The sequence below is a fragment of the Ictidomys tridecemlineatus genome, chromosome 6 (assembly GCF_052094955.1).
Source record: "Ictidomys tridecemlineatus isolate mIctTri1 chromosome 6, mIctTri1.hap1, whole genome shotgun sequence".
In the NCBI taxonomy this organism is placed as follows: domain Eukaryota; kingdom Metazoa; phylum Chordata; class Mammalia; order Rodentia; family Sciuridae; genus Ictidomys; species Ictidomys tridecemlineatus.
In genome coordinates, this window is record NC_135482.1 from 190,358,707 (window position 1) to 190,375,506 (window position 16,800).

Sequence of the window (16,800 nt, forward strand, 5' to 3'; positions counted from 1 at the left end):
CAGTGTCACACAGCTAAAAAGTGATAGAGCAGATCTATGCTAAGCCTCAGGCCAACATCATTCTAAATAGAGAAAAATTGAAAGCATTCCCTCTAAAAACTGAAACAAGACAGGGATGCCCTCTTTCACCACTTATGTTTAACATAGTTCTTTTTTTTAAATTTTTAATATTTTTTTTTTTTTTTTTTTTTTTTAGTTCTCGGCGGACACATCTTTGTTGGTATGTGGTGCTGAGGATCGAACCCGGGCCACACGCATGCCAGGCAAGCGCGCTACTGCTTGAGCCACATCCCCAGCCCCCATTAACATAGTTCTTGAAACACTAGCCAGAGCAATTAGATGAAAGAAATTAAAGGGATTCAGATAGGAAAAGAAGAACTCAAATTAGCACTATTTGCCAACCATATGATTCTATACAGAGAAGACCCAAAAATTCCACCAGAAAATTTCTAGAACTAATAAATGAATTCAGCAAAGTAGCAGGATATAAAATCAACACCAATAAATCAAAGGCATTCAAAGCCTCTGAAAGAGAAATGAGAAAAACTACCCCATTTACAATAGCCTCACACACACACACACACACACACACACACACACAGACACACACAAAAAAATACTTGGAAATCAACTTAATGAAAGAGGTTAAAGACCTCTACAATGAAAAGTACAAATGCTAAAGAAAAAAAAATAAAGAAGATCTTAGAAGATGTAAAGATCTCTCTTGTTCTTGGATAAGCAGAATTAATATTGTCAAAGTAAGCATGTTACCAAAAGCACTATACACATTTAGTGCAATTCCCATCAAAATCCCAGTGACATTTCTCATAGAAATAGAAAAAGCAGTCATGAAATTCATCCTGAAAAATAAGAGACCCAGAATAGCCAAATCCTTAGCAAGAAGAGTGAAGCAGGTGACATCACAATACCAGACCTTACACTATACTACAGAGGGATAGTAACAAAAAAGGCACAATATTGGCACCAAAATAGACTTGTAGACCAATGGTATAGAATAGAGGATGCAGACACAATATAAATACACATATACAGTTATCTTATATTAGACAAAAGCATCAAAAACATACATTGGAGAAAAGATAGCCTCTTCAACAAATGGTGCTGGCAAAACCAGAACTACATAGGCAACAAAATAAAATTAAGCCCCTATCTCTCACCAGGCACAAAACTCATGAAATAATCTAAATCTCGAAGCAGATCAAGGACCTAGGACTTAAACCAGAGACCCTGTGCCTAATAGAAGAAAAAGTAGGCCCTAATCTCCATTATGTCAGATTAGGCTCCAAATTCCTTAATAAAACTCCTATAGCAAGAATTAAAATCAAGAATCAATAAATGGATGGATTCAAACTAAAAAGCTTCTTTTCAGTAAAAAAAACAATCAATGGAGTGAATAGAGAGCCTACAGAATGGGAACAAATTTTTACCACATGCACATCAGATAGAGCACTAATTTCTAGGGTATATAAAGCACTCAAAAACCTTAACATAAAAAAATAATAACCCAGTCAATAAATGGGCCAAAGAACTGAACAGACATTTCTCAGAATATGATATACAATTAATCAACAAATATATGAAAAAAATGTCCAACATCTCTAGCAATTACAGAAATGCAAATCAAAACTAAGATTTCATCTCACTCCAGTCAGAATGGCAGCTATTAAGAACACAAACTGAATAAGTGTTGGTGAGGATGTGGGGGAAAAAGGCACACTCATACATTGCTGGTGGGATTGCAAATTGGTGCAGCCAATGTGGAAAGCAGTATGGAGATTCCTTGGAAAACTGGGAATGGAACCACCATTTTACTCAGCTATACCACTCCTCGATTTATACCCCAAGGACTTAAAAACAGCATACTACAGGGACACAGCCACATCAATGTTTATAGCAGCATAATTCACAACTAAATTGTGAAGCAAACCTAGATACCCGTCAGTAGATAAAAGGATAAAGAAACTGTGGTATATATACAATGTAATATTACTCAGCATTAAAAGAGAATAAAATCATGGCATTTTCAGTAAATGGATGGAGTCGGAGAATATTAAGCTAAGTGAAGTTAGCCGGTCCCAAAAAACAAATGCCAAATGTTCTCTCTGATATAAGGATGCTGATCCATAATGGGATGGGGGGGGGCATGGGAGGAATGGAGGAACTTCCGATAGGGCCAAGGGGAGAGAAGGGGCATGGAAGTAGGAAAGATGGCGGAATGGGGCAGACATTATTTCCCTAAGTACATGTAAGAAAACACGAATGGTGTGACTCGACTTTGTGTACAACCAGAGACATGAAAAATTGTGCTCTGTTGGTGTAATGTGAATTGAATCGCATTCTGCTGTTGTATGTAGCAAATTAGAATTTTTTTAAAAAAGTGATAGAGCAGATAGGAAAAATAAGACTTGTGTGGCAAGAAGTGTAGACTTGTAAACACAATACCTTCCACACAGGACCTTGGTTGGCCTCCTTACAACTCCAGAATTTAACTTATATTTGCTAAAGGTTCTTTTGTGTGTGTGTGTGTGATTTATTTAGTGGTGATATCTGATCTGACCTAAGGCTGACTAACTGTTTTTATTTATCCTGCTTGAAGGTTGGTGTTCTGCTATGGGAATATTAATGTGCTGATTACAGGGTACTGATTCAGATGGCTCTGAGGGTGGTAAGTACCTTTCTATTATCTGGGAAATTCTGTACTCCACAAACCATCTGGCTAAAAGAGGTTTTGGGTAAGGGATATAAAATCCATGAGGTGAAATGAGAAGAGATGGTAAAAGATGAAGATAAGACATGAAATCAAGATACAACTATAAAGAAAGAACAGAACTACCCCCCCCCGCCCCCGCCTGCTTAGATTCCCTAAGCCTAGAACAATGGCTGAACCTGTGTGACTTCAGTAATGTGTGTGGAATTACACTGGAAAGGGTAAACCATGACAAAAACAGTCCTAGTGTCACCAAGTAAAACATGGCTGTCTGCTCTCTTTAATTACCTAGTGAGGGGCAGACTGAGAGGATCTGGGCTTCGTGATAGCACTTTCATCCTTGCTTGTATCCTTCCATCCTGGGAGGAGGAGCTCCCCCTCCTGTTGGCAAGGCTTTGCCTGGCTGCCCTCTCCTGCTGGTCTGGTGCATAGCCTGGGCACGTGGTTCTCTGGAGGGAGCTGCCGCCATGGACCCAGGTCCATCTCCCACCCAGCCAGCCACGCTTACAGGCACAGCCGCATTCACAGCTTAGGTCCCTCTACTCAGAGGCCTCCTTGTTGGGGACTGAGCTGGGGCACTTTTCTCCATTCCATGAGCCCTTTCTACTTTCTGCCCACCCACCCCAGGCCATAAAAGCACAGAGGACTGCTCAGCAGTGAACCCATTTTCCCTCTCCCCGGGTCTGCCTGTGCTGATCCACCTGACCTCCCCCATGCAGTGCAGGGAAAGGGAGCCCTGGGGAGCCCCGGACTAGTTAGCCTCTGCTGCCACTGCCACAGTGAGTGAGCAGGGCCCTGACTGGGACTGTGATTGGCTTGTGTTCCTCACGACCACCTCGACGCCTGAGGAATCTCTGTTCCAATGCTCTGAATATCATCTTCCATGACCCCAGAGCCCCTTGCCATCATCCCCTGAATCACACACGTCTTTGACCCCACCCTCGACTTGCTCTCTCTCATCAGTTAGACAAGCTCCCACTGCATCCATCTTAAAGTTCCCTGGCCTTGTGTCTCTTCTACCACTGACCGATGTCTCCCCTTCACATTCTGAAGAAGAAATTGCTCACTCAGGCCTTTAGCCCATGCTGTCTCCGGGACCTGGAACATGGCTCTCTTACTCTTCGTTTGGTGACCTCCAACTGTCCCTCAGTAACCATTGGCCCCAACAAACCTCCCTGGACTCTTCGATCCCAGTTCTGGTCCTTCCCTCTGGGTCCATGGCCTTTGCCAAGGCCAGAAGACAAACCTGTGCTTATTTACTGACGCCTTCCCTCAATAGCAAATTTTGTGAGGACGGAGAACTTAATTATGTCCATGTGTTCAGGATTCCCCAAAATCCTGGATCTTCATAGTCACTCAACCAAAGCTTAGGGATGTATGGATAAATGATGGAAAGATGGACTCCAATGGTCCTTACTAAAGTAACAAGTTTAGCAGAAAATTAAACACACACACACACACACACACGCAAACACACACACACACACACACACACACACACTCCAAACTGTATTAGTCTATCCACTGGGAATACTGGCCTTTTTGCTTTCAAAGCTTAACATTAAAACATATATTTTATGCTGTTTACTCCCCCCCTCACACATAAGACTATTCTTGCCATAAACAAGCCTTACGATTTCAACTTCTGGTGAAAATACATATGTTCTTTGTTTTGGTCCCCATATATTTTATGTTGCTTAAATTTATTTTTTAAATATTTATTTTTTAAGTTGTAGTTGGACACAATATCTTCATTTTATTCTTATATGGTGCTGAGGATCGAACCCAGGGCCTCGCATGTGCTAGGTGAGCATTCTCCCACTGAGCCACAATTCCAACCCCAAGCTGCTTAAAGTTCCATGGAGATCCTAAGTCCCCATTGACACCTTATGTCTACATTTTGGGATCTTTTTAGTTAGCCAAATTTTCTATACAAGTTCTGCTTATGGATTGATTTTTAACTTGCTTTCCAGCCTCTCATTAGAATGCAGAGGTATGAACTAGATATTTCCTAAAGAAACTTCAAATTTGAAGTCTATGAATTTTATTACATTAAAAATCCAAGGCTTCCTCTTAGATTATGCCTGATGTAAAATATATGACCTGTAAAACAGATAAAAATGTGACCTCTCTCACACAAACAAATGGAAATTTCACTCTAAAATTCTGCTATATTTTAATTTATAGGTACAAAGAACCCCAGTTTCTATTTTTACTGGTTTCAGCATATAATTATATTATTTCCACAATTTTAGAATTGATGAATAATCTCCCAATGCTGACAATATGCTGACAACACCTGCACCCCATAGAAGGGAATTTTAAATATTAAATTTAATTATCCAAGTTATCAAAAATATGACAATAGTTTTAAAACCACAACTAAAGTGAAATTACATTGATGTTAAAAATTATTACTAGAATAAGCATAATGAATTAAACTGACTGTGGTTTTAATTCTTACCCTTGGAAATGTTGTAAATCTGTCCAGTTCTTCAACAAAGCAGAACATTTGCAAACTAATTGCCGACATAACGATCAAGAGGCTGGCAGTGAACACAACCAAACTCCCGAGCTTTTTTCCAGGACCGAAGATCTTGTACACAAAGTCTTCTAATGCAGGAGAAATCTTAATAAGCCGAACTACCCGAAGAACCTACCACGAGTGAGAAAAACACACGTGTTTGATCATTTCTTCACATACAACCTTAAAGAAATTTATACTAAAACATCATTTTCTACTGTACTCTATGAAAATCACCTTTTTCTATTTGTGCATCTAGAAACTAAAAGTAAAAATAGAATAACCAAGATACCAATGGTGGTAACCAAGTGTTTTAACCTATAATTTGTGATCATTTAAATACTATTAAATAGTAATGTTTTCAAAATAAAACTGATATTTTCTTACGTTCAAATATCTAAGAAAACTTCTACTATTTGTTATATTTAATGTCCCATAAAATAAACCTTTCTAAGTATTACACATTCATAAAGAAATGGAAAAAATATACTTTTATCAGGGATTCTTTACTTCTGGCTGAGACATCTACCCCAGTATCCATTTTCTCTTTCTTCCTTTAGATAACAGAACTTCCGGAATTTGAGCCTTGCCAGGGCTGCCTAGCGGGGTAGATCACACTGTCTCTGCACGTACTCTTTGCAGCTGGGTGTGTCCCATGAACCAGGCCTGGGTTTGAGGGATATGAAAGGAGTGATTTGTGCAGCTCTTGGCACATGAAGTTCAACTTGCCCTGGATACCCTCTGTATGCCTTCACCTGGCCTAGAAGTGGAAATAAATGGAGTGGTGCCTTCGGACCAGAAGTAGAAGGCTTGCAAAGAATATGTCATGTCTGAGCTAACCTGACAGGCCAGTGTTTAGGATGACGCTGTGAAGCAGAGCCACCCACTTTCCCTGGACACCCAGAAACCACTGAAGAGAAACAACTTATCTTATGTAAGCCTTGTATTTTTGGACCTTTGCTACATCTGCTTGTTATCTACTCCTCATATGATAAATAATGATATATATTTGTTTAGAAGTTTTGCGTGTATTTATTTGCAAAGAACCTACCCACAACTAATTAATTAATAAATTATTTCACTCACTCGTTCATTCAACAAATACTGATGATTATGTGCCAAAGATTATATTGGATAAATCTGATTCAGTGGCTATTATTTCAAAAAGCACATGGAACAGATACAGCTCTTAAGGATGTTTTTTTTTATTATTGAAGCATAAATTGGGCTGGGCATGGTGGTGCAAGCTTGTAATCCTAGCAGCTTGGGGGCTGTGGCAGGAGGATAGAGAATTCTAAGCCAGTCTCAGCAACTTAGTGAGGCGATAAGAAACTTAGATACTGTATCTAAATAAAAGTTTCAAGAAAGGGCTGGGGATGTGGCTCAGTGGTTAAGCACTCCTGGGTTCAATCCCTGGTACCAGAAAAATAAAATTGGTATGTAAGAAAAAGTTGAGGGAGGGGCTGGAGATATAGCTCAATTGGTAAAGTGCTTGCCTCACATGCACAAGACCCTGGGTTCAATCCCCAGCAACAAAAGAAAAAAAAACTGAAGTATAAAAGCATGGGAAAATGCCATTTTTCATTAAGTCTAAGATGTCATCGATTTTTTATGTTCCTCTAATAAATAAGAATGCTGCCAATTAAAGTACAATGATTTTAGGGCAGATTTCAAATATAGAAATATTAAATTAGAAAACTGTGTTCTTGGCATAAATAAAAGATGATAAGTAGAAGAGTAACAGAATAATAATAGAATGTAAGTAGAATATCAATCAGAAACTAAGTTGTCTGTGAAAGAGGAATGCTATATTTAGAAGATAGTAATGAACAAGAAATGGATTAAAAACTAGATTTTAATTTTTACATGTACTTGGAGTCTATAGAACAGGAAACACATTTTATAAACTAGAGTTTAATTGTTACATGTGTAAACAAAATATTTGCTTTTGCCTCTGCAATGTCACTAGCTTCCTATTGTTTCTGATCTTCCTTCAGTAAATCATTCTAATTCCATCAGTCCTACCATTTACAGAGTATAAATACATGGCAGGAAAATTAATTGGACAAATGACAGGAAGTTGTGAAGATGCATAAAAATCCTTAATACCACATTATAGAAGAAAAATTTATGTGAGAAATCAAGCTATTTGAATTAAGCATCCAACCACCTCTCATTTCTCCTGCTATGATTTCTTTTTATTTTAGTTTTTAAAAATTTCTACTTGTAAGTGAGCACAATGTCTTTATTTTTATTTATTTATTTTCATGTGGTGCTGAGGATTGAACCGAGTACCTCACTTGTGCTAGGTGAGCACTCTACCACTGAGCCACAACCCCCGCCCTTGCTAAAATTCTTGGCATGCATTTCCAAATCAGAACATAGTACACTCAGGTAATCTTTCCAAATAAAAGAAAATGGTTTTATTATTAGAACAATTAGTATACTAACACACCAACATCCTAACATCCTAACATTAATATTAAGAATAATAATCTGGCAGGATTTCATTTTTATCAGATTTTTTTCAATCTAACTAGAAACAGCAGAATCCAGGCAAGTATTCCAAGGATAATTTAACTGGTTTATAGCTCAAATTTCAGCACTATGTGTTTTCCTTGCTTGTATTAAAATCGTATATAAAATATTACCTAAATAATTTGAATTTCATCCCAAATTCTAATTAACATAGCCTATGCATATCTGTGCAATTCTAATCAGTTAATATTTTATCATCTTGAAGAACAGAACTGAACACAGTTCCCTCATTGATGATTTGATCAGCATTTTCAAAGGGTTAAATCTGCATCCCAGAAAGGAGAAATTCTTATCAGTAACTCCAGTTGTGCCTTTTCATATTTGCGGATAAGTATACTTTTCTCTCTATCTGTTCCTATAGACACGAAATAAAGCACTTTAGAACATGGTGTGGTTATTTCCAAAGCACATTCTGCTAGTCAAATGCCTAAGTGGGTCTCCTTCAAGATTATTCTGTTGTTTCACAGTGGGATGCTGTACAAATGGCTTGGTTAAAAATATGAACTCTGAAATTAAACTTTTGGGAACTAAGTTGCAGCTCCACTATTTGCTAGATGCACAGTCATGGGCAAATCATTCTGTCTCTTAAGGCAACAATAACAAATGGGGCAATGAGCTTAGCACAGTTAACAGTCAAAGCACAATCAACCCCTGGACAACACCACCATGTTTGCACAGATAGGGAAGAACCAAAGCATTCTGCATGGCTTCCCCCAGACCATGCTGCCCTAAGTTCACTGCAGCCCAGGCACGCTGACCTTTGTGCTAGTCCTTGAACATGTCAATCATTCTCCTACTCAGGATCTGTGCCATGTGGCTCTCTCTGCCCAGAAACTCCCCCCTGCCCCCCCCCCCCCCCCCCCCGGCCTTGGTGGTTCCTTCCTTTGCTTCACTCAGCCTCTGCTCAGGTGAAATCTTTTCAGAGCAGGTCTCCACGGGAAACTTAGGTAAAATAGCATCTACATCATGATCACCATGCCGTTCACCCTGCTTGTTTCTATCTTACAGCATTTCCGGCATTTGCATTCTACACTCTCTTATAGACTCCTTTGTGAACTGTTTCCTCTCTAGAATTAAAGCTTCATAAATTTCATTAGAAAAATATAAATATGGCCACATATAGAGACACAAATAAAAATCACTTCACCATTAGCATAAATCAAACCATTACAAATTATAATCCAGAAGCATATTCAAATTAAAACTGTAAACTTCACTATGATTTGACTACAAGATATTTCATTGTTATATCTTCAAATTGGCTAGAGCCATGCAAGCTAATATTAGATAGTCAGTGAGAAAGACTAGCAGGAAAAATCAGAGATGATGATGAGTAGAAAAATAGAGATGGTTAATAATCCATAGCAAGTTGGTTTATTTCTTTCCAGTAATTTTCCCACTTATAGATTTTTTACATATATATAGGCACAGAAACACACACATTATATAACTTTATGTTGTTTTACATGTAAATAAAGCATAAACATTTCTAAGTTATTACAGATTAATTATACTCATCATTTTATAGTAAAATTCACATTATGACTGGCTAAGCTATTCCTCAATTGTTTATCTTTTAAACAATTTACATTTTTATTTCATAAAAAATTCCAAAAAAAAAATTCTTTGCACATAAGTTTTGAAAGACCATAGCAATTTTAAGGCCCTGAATATATTTTATTCTATACCTTGGCTGAAAGAGCCAACAATATTTTTTGAATTTAGTAGGTCTGTAAAATAGATACTTCATTGTTTTGACAGTTTGAGACAGCCTCTATAATTATCAGTGCCCACCTTAGCACCTCATCTAGTCAGGAGTGTACAAGAGCAGCTAATGACACACATATTTGGAACATACATTTTCTATCAAGAATTTTAAATGTGTATAACTCTGGTAATAGCCATCTCGCCCATGATAACTGAGTCTCAGAATAACATGTCCAAAGGTACACTTGCTGGAATTATTGGAGGCCCAGCTTTTCATCTAGGTCTGTAGGACATTTGCTTTTCTTGTATTTACAAATGTTAATACTGTTTGCTAAAGTTCATATTGTTATAAAAATGATAGCTTTGGTATTACCAAAATAAATGAAATTGGAATGTGTTTTTTTTTTGTTCTAAGGCATTGGAATCTTATGTTTTTAAATTAATCTTTAAAATTCCACTGCCATATTATTTCCCAATTATTTGAAATATCTATTAGGAAAAAAATGCACATTTGGTACTCCCAGAATAAATTATATAAATGACTGATTTGAGTCAGAAAAGTTACTATATTTGAGATGTTTTTGGTGATGATATTTCATATCATGATTTACCATTCTGCCAACAACTTAACAATGACAATGACATATTGCTATTACCTAACAATTACAAAGAAAGCAAATGATCATTACTGTTTATCAAATAAACAATGACTCAATATATCACAGTTGAAAAATAGCCAATTATTATAAAGTAAGTACCATTATTCAATCATCACAGAGAAGAAATAGTTATTTATAGGAAAGTATGTATGACTAATTAATATCTGTAAAGGTAAATTTTATTATTTCCATTGTAAATAATTGTTGAGCAAGGATATTTATAAGAGAGATATATAGTTGGAATTAAATTCATATTTCCTCTTAAAAGTTTGTGCCAACAGCTTATACAGTTTAAAATTTGCTGAATATGTATAGATATATGATATCCATATGTATATAAATATGTATATCTATATTCTGCTAATTTAGGAACAGTATGTTAAACATCTGCATTTATTTTTTGTGAATTTTCAGGAGTTTTAAAATAATCATTACAATTTATATATGAATTCTTTCTGATATTTAAGAAGATTTCATAGGGCCTCTCTCAAATTCACATTTGGTACATATGAAATATATGGTTAAATACAGTTGTTATAATAATGTGACTGGTATTTAGCTAGAAAAAAATGTTCTAAAGATAAATGGGCATTATTTGTATTACCTGAAAGTATGTGAATTGAGAATGATAAAGATCCGGGTACACATGAAGAGTAGTTCCAACGACAAGTAATAACTCAAATTTGTGGAGAGATGAGCTAATATATCCAGTGAACCCCAGACACCATATCTTCAGAAGAGCTTCCAAATCAAAAAGAACTGTAAAAGCCACCTGGGGGAAGAGAGAGACATTGAAAATGGAATCCAAAACACTCTTTCAATTTATTTCACATATTTTTCAGTACATAAATTTCAGCCATGGTTATGTAAACTAAAGAGTTCCACAAGGTCAAGAGATAATTTTATTAGACAAGTTTAGAACAGACCATCTAGAACACAGTAGACTAAAGCTATCTTAGACAATCAGAAAACATGTTGGGATTTTGAATGTTTATTATCCAATATTAGATATTTTAAAACCACTGATATTTATAGAATTATACACACAGAAATTCTATATTTTATATAAATTATATTCTCTAAAGATCATAGTTCTATAATGCACATAGTATATTATAAAGTGATTACTGACCATAATTCAACTGATGTAAAAAATTAAAATATCATTGATCTTTCTATGCTTTGGGACACACCACATGTAGAGAGATTGGGATTCTATAACAAATGATTTATGTGTGTGTATGCACATGAAAATCAATGAACTAATTACTATCTTATTAATCAGAAAATTAATAATCTATATTACTAATTAATATTCATTCAATGTTTTAATATCCCACATAAATTCATAAATTTACTATCATAGCAATATTATAAAATACACATATTTTAGCATAATAGCATGTTATTTTCCTTTACTTATCTTCTGGGTAAGAATTGTCATTTTATAAAGAAGATTGTAACTGGAATTAAAAGATGCAATATAAGATTAACTTCTAATTAAGGAATGCAAGGGTGAGTGTTGGGATTACTCATAACACATTCCTCTGAGAAGATACCACACCATTTACTGGAGGACAGGAATAAGGTAGAGCTGGTTTCTTTCTCTTTCTAGGCCCATATGAAATATCAGAAGGGATATTCTTCTGCTAATATTTGGAAAATGTGGAGAAGAACTGAGTGTTAAGGATAGCAAACAATAAAAGCAATGCAGAAGATTAATTTAGATAGGAGGAGTATATTAACATGACTTCTCAAGTCTAACATTTCTGTAGACTTTAGTTGCTTTTAATTTTTAATGGGCATTTCCCTTCTTAAAAAAAATAATACATTTTACTTTGAAATAATCTTACATACACAAGGAGATTTTAAACTCCATTGTTCCCCTTTCTCAGGTGAGTCCATTAACATCTTTGTACATTCTTCCTCAACTGTCTCCAGCCTCATCCACACATAGGCAGTCACACAAAGGGGCTTGCACTTTATATGATCTTGGCAACTTGTTTTTCTCATTTGAAATCAAGCTCATCCCTTTAGATTAAGGGACAAAGATCCTACTTATACTCTTATCATCTTCATCCCCATAGCATTCACAACCTATTTAACTCAACACTCTCCCCCTTAACTCAGTGGCCAGTTGTACTTAAAAGAATCACTGGAAAAGATGGTTAAACATTTTACTATTTCAAAAACACAGGTGCACTGGCCATCCTTCTGCATATCGGTAAGTACTAAGGCTTTTGTATCTGTAAACAGATCTCCAAACTTGGCATTTCTGGGGCAAAAATAGTTTTGTATATTTTAAAGTTTTGAAAGTATTGAGATCATGTCAAAATACTATTGTAAATCATTTGTCTTCCAGCAATGTAGAAAAGTTACTCCTTCCAAATCTGTAATAGCACCAGTATAATCAAACTTAATAATTTGTTCTAATCTGTTTATATATGTGTATTGATCACTTCTATTTAATTTCTTCTTAAAGTAATTTAAATTTACCATTTTTATCCTTGCCAATATTCTGTGGTATTATTTTGTTTTTCTTATCAGTTTTTGGAGTTGTTGATATTGAGGACATTAATCTTTTTTTATGATACATGCTGCAAATACTTTTTCTCTGGTCAATAGTTTGGTTTTTTAACTTCAATGCAGTTGGCTCTAACATAAATTTTATGTTGCCATATCTATCTTCAACTTTATGAGTTTACTTTTTACATATAAAATTATGACCTTTAGAAGGTTAATATCTATTTTTTATATATAGGACATATGCTTTTCCATTTATTTGGAATATATTCTATATTTGTAAATAAAATTTCCCATACATATATGTGTGTATATATGTATTTCTTAAATGTATGCTATATATACACACATATAATGTCCAAATATACATTATAAATATATATGTGTGTGTGTATACACACAAAATTTCTTCAGAATTCTCAAAGTGGGCCTTGATAATTTATATATAACACGTATCTATATATAAAATATATATTTATTTCTACCTAGTATATATACTTGATGTGTGTGTATGTGTATATCTATATGTGTGTATATAAATATATATGTATGTGTGTATATATATATATACACACATACACACGTATGTATTTTCATCTAGTTAGTTCCAGTGGACCAGTGGAGAGAAAAGCTAATTGGTTTCTCTATATTGATATTTTAAACCCACCTTATTAGTTTTTTCTATTAATTATAATATTTTAATAAAGTCTCCTGGACTTTATAGAAATATATGTTTATCATTTATAAACCAAAAAAGACCATTTAGACTATTTCTTTTTCAAAATTTATTTTTGGAGTTAATTATATTAATGCATTATCTATAATAATATAATTGCACAGTAGTTACTAAATAACGAAGTGCTAATAGCCAGAATCCATAATTTGGTTCTTATTTTTTAAAAAACCTTTCCTTAGAATTTATATGAAATCATTGAAGTGAGCCTTAGGAATTAACTTCCACCATGTTTAGGGATTTTCCTTCTCTTCCTATTCTACTTTGAGAGATTTAACAATCCATATGTCAATGACCTATGCACTGACTTATGTAACAGCCGCCTTTGACGTTAGCCATTTGTCTTATCCCTGGAATAAACTCTAGATAGTAATGCTAACCTGTTGGATTTTATTGCATGATATTTTATTTATAGTTTTGCATCTTCTGTTATTTAGGAACCTGTCCTTTAATTTTACTTGTTGTATCTTATTATCAGATTTGGTAAAGATTATGCTAGCTTTATCAATTATACTGCAGAATTTTCTACCTTTTGTATGATCTATAATTTCTTAAATAAAATAAGAATGATCAGATCTTTGAAAGTAGGTAGAATTTACTAGAAAAACCACAAAGGCACAGAAATTTTTGCAATGGTTGAGCAAAATTTCCCATTGTTGTTCTGATTATGTTTCTTATCTCATCCTTTGGTTGTTTGTATTTTTCCAGAAATTCTTCACATTTTTTTCTATACGTTCAAGACCTGCAAGTAGAGTACTTTTTTTTTTTTCCCCTCAGATAGAATTGGTTCTTCCAGGAAGCCAGTGACATTTACAAATATAGAATCCTTAAACAATTTCTTGGCTATTTCTCAGACCCCGAAAGTCGAGTAATTTTGAACTCTAGCCCCACAAGAAGGCAGACTGTGTTCAGTATTTTCAGCAGAGACATCAGTCAATGGTAATGGTCAAGCCAGGTTATGGTCATCATTTCCCTCTGAGGAAGGGGCTTTTTCCTCCTTTTCTTGTGGTACAGACCTCACGTGTCTGGATGCTATCAGGGTCTCTTTCTAACATCTCATCTTATACAAGTTCCAGCCCCTTCTGTTCTGGGGACACCCCTAAAAATTGCAAGTTCTAGTAACAGGGGAAAGCAAATGTTCTCAGGCAGCCACTGGCTTTGGGGCTTATTTTCCATTCTGGACTCATGTCATACTTACTTTTTGAGAACTTTCCTTAATTTTTTTCTATATTCTCTTGAGTATTCTAAATATTTTAATATTTAGGGTGTAATACAAGTGGAAAAAATGATTTACAGTAGAGGGGGTAGAGAGAAAAGAGGGGAGGGGAGGGGGGATAGTAGAGGATAGGATAGACAGCAGAATACATCAGACACTAGAATGGCAATATGTAAATCAATGGAAGTGTAACTGATGTGATTCAGCAATCTGTACACGGGGTAAAAATGGGAGTTCATAACCCTCTTGAATCAAACTGTGAAATATGATATATCAATAAATATGTAATGTTTTGAACGACCAACAAAAAAAAAAAAGAAAAAAAAAAAGAGTCATATGTAGGAGCAGAGCTAGAACTCAAGTTAGAGCCACAGTTAGAATCCACATGTACGTATGTTTTGGTCCTGGGTAGAAACATAATTATGAACACAGAAGTACTGTACATAATTCTAGGAACTTCATGCTACAGAAAATAATGTCAACAGGCTGTTTCTTGTCTTTAAGTTTTGAAGTTGAAAGTGTTTGTGTGATTTTTATTTATTAAATATTTATTATAACTTAAAAAAATATTTAGGGTGTTCTGTGAAAATGATTCTTAGCCACACTTTGGAGCCACTTTGTATTTTCTTTTTTTTAATATTTATTTTTTGTAGTTGTAGTTGGACACAATCCCTTTATTTTACTTATTTATTTATTTTTATGTGGTGCTGAGAATCAAACCCAGGACCTGCACATGCGAGGTGAGTGCTCTACCGCTGAGCCATAACCCTAGCAAGTCCCCTTGTATGTATTTTCTATAGGTGGTGTATTATTTGATATTGTTTAAACACAACCAGATTTCTATGTCTTTTACTAGGAAACTCATCCTGTTCATATTTAATGCACCAAAGTTAAATTTCATTGTGTGCTTCCAGTTTATTATATGTCACAATATTTCATCTGTCAATTTTTTCTTGCATGGTCGAATATTTGTTAATTTCTTTTTCTCATTGTTAACTTCAACATTCTACTTGGCTTTTTTAATCTCCCAGTTTAATTCCTGATGATCATAAATTAACCTAGAATTTTTTTATTATTGCTTGAAAATTGATTTACTGGCTGGCCAATCTGCAAACTTCATAGTACACCCCTGCCCTTCCATTTTTCATTGATTCAGTACCTTTTTTATACCCCAGTTTTGCTGGAATAGCTTACAAATTTATAAGTAGTTTCTCTCCCTTTTTTTTATACAGTTTTTAAAAATGCTTTATTGGATGGATGGTGCTTCCTGTGGACCTATACTGCTGCCTTTTATACTAAAATACATTTTAAAACTAGGAAAATAAATAGATCTCTCAATTGTTGTGGTCACTTTTCTCCCTGATACTCTCCTCAGTTAACATTTACTTGGAAAAAGAATAGGTCTTAAGTAAGAACTGATAAAAGTAACTTACCATGTTAAATTTATGTTATGGACCTGTTTGGAAATTTAAAGAGTTGAGGCTAGTTGGATTGCAAAATTAGATTGTTTATGTATTTAAATTTTAAATGTAGTTGCCATATACATAATACAATTGGACACATTGTTTCCCCTTTTCTCAGGGATTTTTATTCAACATATTCATGGTCATTTTCCCCTAGATCCAGAGCTGGGCACTTTTTAGGTTCTTCCCCGCACCTACTCTCTAGTTGTGTGAATTGTGATTTACTTATCCCGCGGCCTGTGTACTTTGGAGTGGCGTCCTTACACAGGGGTAAATGTTCCTAAGCTGTCATCCTTCCCTACAGAGAAAGCACCTCTAAGTCAGACAAGTGCCTGTTTGTGCTACGCTGACTCCTGGGCTGCGGTCGGGTTGGTTTCTCTCAGTGCTGTGTGTCAATCAGTCCCCTGCATCCACTGTCCAGAGTTGCTTCTGCATCAACCAAGGCATCTTGTATTTATGTTGCTTCTCTATCTTCCTTAAAGTTGTGCAAAGAATGACAGAGGTCTTTTTCTTTATTCCTGCCACCTAGTAAGGGCACCAAGGTTTTATGCCGAAGAATGTGTCTTCTTCCATTTAATTCCTCTGAGATTTAGTGAGCCAGCCCATTCAATCTGAAGATTCATGTTTTCCTGCCATTTAGGAAAATATTCTTTTCTCCTTTCTTACTACAGTTCTTCCACCTGTTCCCTTTTCCTTTCGGGGACTGTTA

The 16,800-nt window shown here is 35.3% G+C and overlaps 1 protein-coding gene across 6 annotated transcripts in view; it reads right to left on the minus strand.

The window, feature by feature from the left end:
• The window catches only part of Nalcn (sodium leak channel, non-selective), a 313,063-nt gene that overhangs the window by 142,652 nt on the left and 153,611 nt on the right, over positions 1-16,800 (minus strand). For all 6 annotated transcript variants that reach the window (XM_078016298.1, XM_078016302.1, XM_078016300.1 and 3 more), the window contains exons 12-13: positions 10,761-10,928; positions 5,193-5,384 (exon numbers count right to left, since the gene is read on the minus strand). In XM_078016298.1, the coding sequence (XP_077872424.1) occupies positions 5,193-5,384; positions 10,761-10,928 (360 nt within the window). The remainder of the gene's footprint in view (positions 1-5,192; positions 5,385-10,760; positions 10,929-16,800) is intronic.